General features: G+C 59.1%; 1 protein-coding gene across 1 annotated transcript in view; it reads right to left on the bottom strand.

Moving 5' to 3' along the window:
* Positions 1-200: 200 nt before the first annotated feature.
* Positions 201-1,033, bottom strand: part of GLTSCR1L (GLTSCR1 like) — a 96,393-nt gene continuing 95,560 nt past the window's right edge. The window contains exon 12 of the mRNA XM_015572155.1: positions 201-948. Within this exon, the coding sequence (XP_015427641.1) occupies positions 566-948 (383 nt within the window). The 3' untranslated portion in view covers positions 201-565. The remainder of the gene's footprint in view (positions 949-1,033) is intronic.

Raw genomic sequence — 1,033 nt, 5'->3', positions numbered from 1 at the left:
CCTGCGCCCGCCCGCCCCCTCCCACCGGCTGCCGCCCCTGCGCCACCCCAGGGCCGAGGGGTCCCCCGCAGCGGCCAGCAGCCACCGCTGAGGCGGCGAGGGGAGAGCCACGTGGTCTCCCCTCCAGCAACAGCCACAAAACCAAAAAGCCAACATTTGGAGATACAGTGGGGGATGCTTTAAAAAGTAGCTTCTATCAGTCCTGTTTGATTTTCTTTAATAAGTCTGTTCTTTTCAAATGACTTATGATTGTCAGGATTTTTTTCTTTTTACCCAGGGCCAGGGGTCCTATGATCGCATTGAGTTACACAGTATTTTTAAGAAAATAAAACAAGTAAACAAAAAACTGACTAAAAGCGCGTTCAGAACACTTGCAATGTGTAGGCCTATCAGACTGCTTGCCAACAAGGACCGGTTCCCCGGCGGGTCCCCCGGACCCACGGCGAGTATTGCTCTGAGGAAGGACAGGGCGAGAGCAGGGGACGGTGATGGGCCCGGGCTGGAGCCCGGCCGTCCGTTCGCTTTTGCAGGAGAGACTGGAGCGGGCGGCGGGCGGGCGCGGCGATTAACACTCGAGGATGCTATTTACAGCGGCTTCTAAAACGGAGTCCGTTTCCACGGCGCCTTGGCTGGGGTCCGGGGCGAACTTCTCCAGGCAGCCGTCCTGCGAGGCGGGGTCGCTGGGGGCCGGCCGCCCCGCCTTCTTGAGCTCCAGGATGTTCCTGAACGTGGTCTCCAGGCTCCTGGTCAGCTGGAGGTCCGGCTGCGGCTCGCCCGACCCCTTCATGATGTCTGTGTGTAAAACGTCGCTCGGGGGCGAATTCCTGCGAGGTTTGTCCGGGAAGGAGTTGCTACACGTCATCTCCAAGCGAGAGTCGCCGAGGATGCTCGAGTCCGGACACCGAGCGGATTCTCTGCACTTCACAGGGAGGGACCAGGATGGAGGTGCTAACGGAGGTCAGATATCCCTTGTCCAAGGTCACGGCCTTGTTGGATATGAGGTGCGAGGGTTCGAGGCCAGTGCTCTGACTCC

Source organism: Myotis davidii, unplaced genomic scaffold, assembly GCF_000327345.1.
Source record: "Myotis davidii unplaced genomic scaffold, ASM32734v1 scaffold167, whole genome shotgun sequence".
NCBI classification, from domain to species: Eukaryota; Metazoa; Chordata; class Mammalia; order Chiroptera; family Vespertilionidae; genus Myotis; species Myotis davidii.
This window is presented reverse-complemented; position numbering and strand designations above follow the sequence as displayed.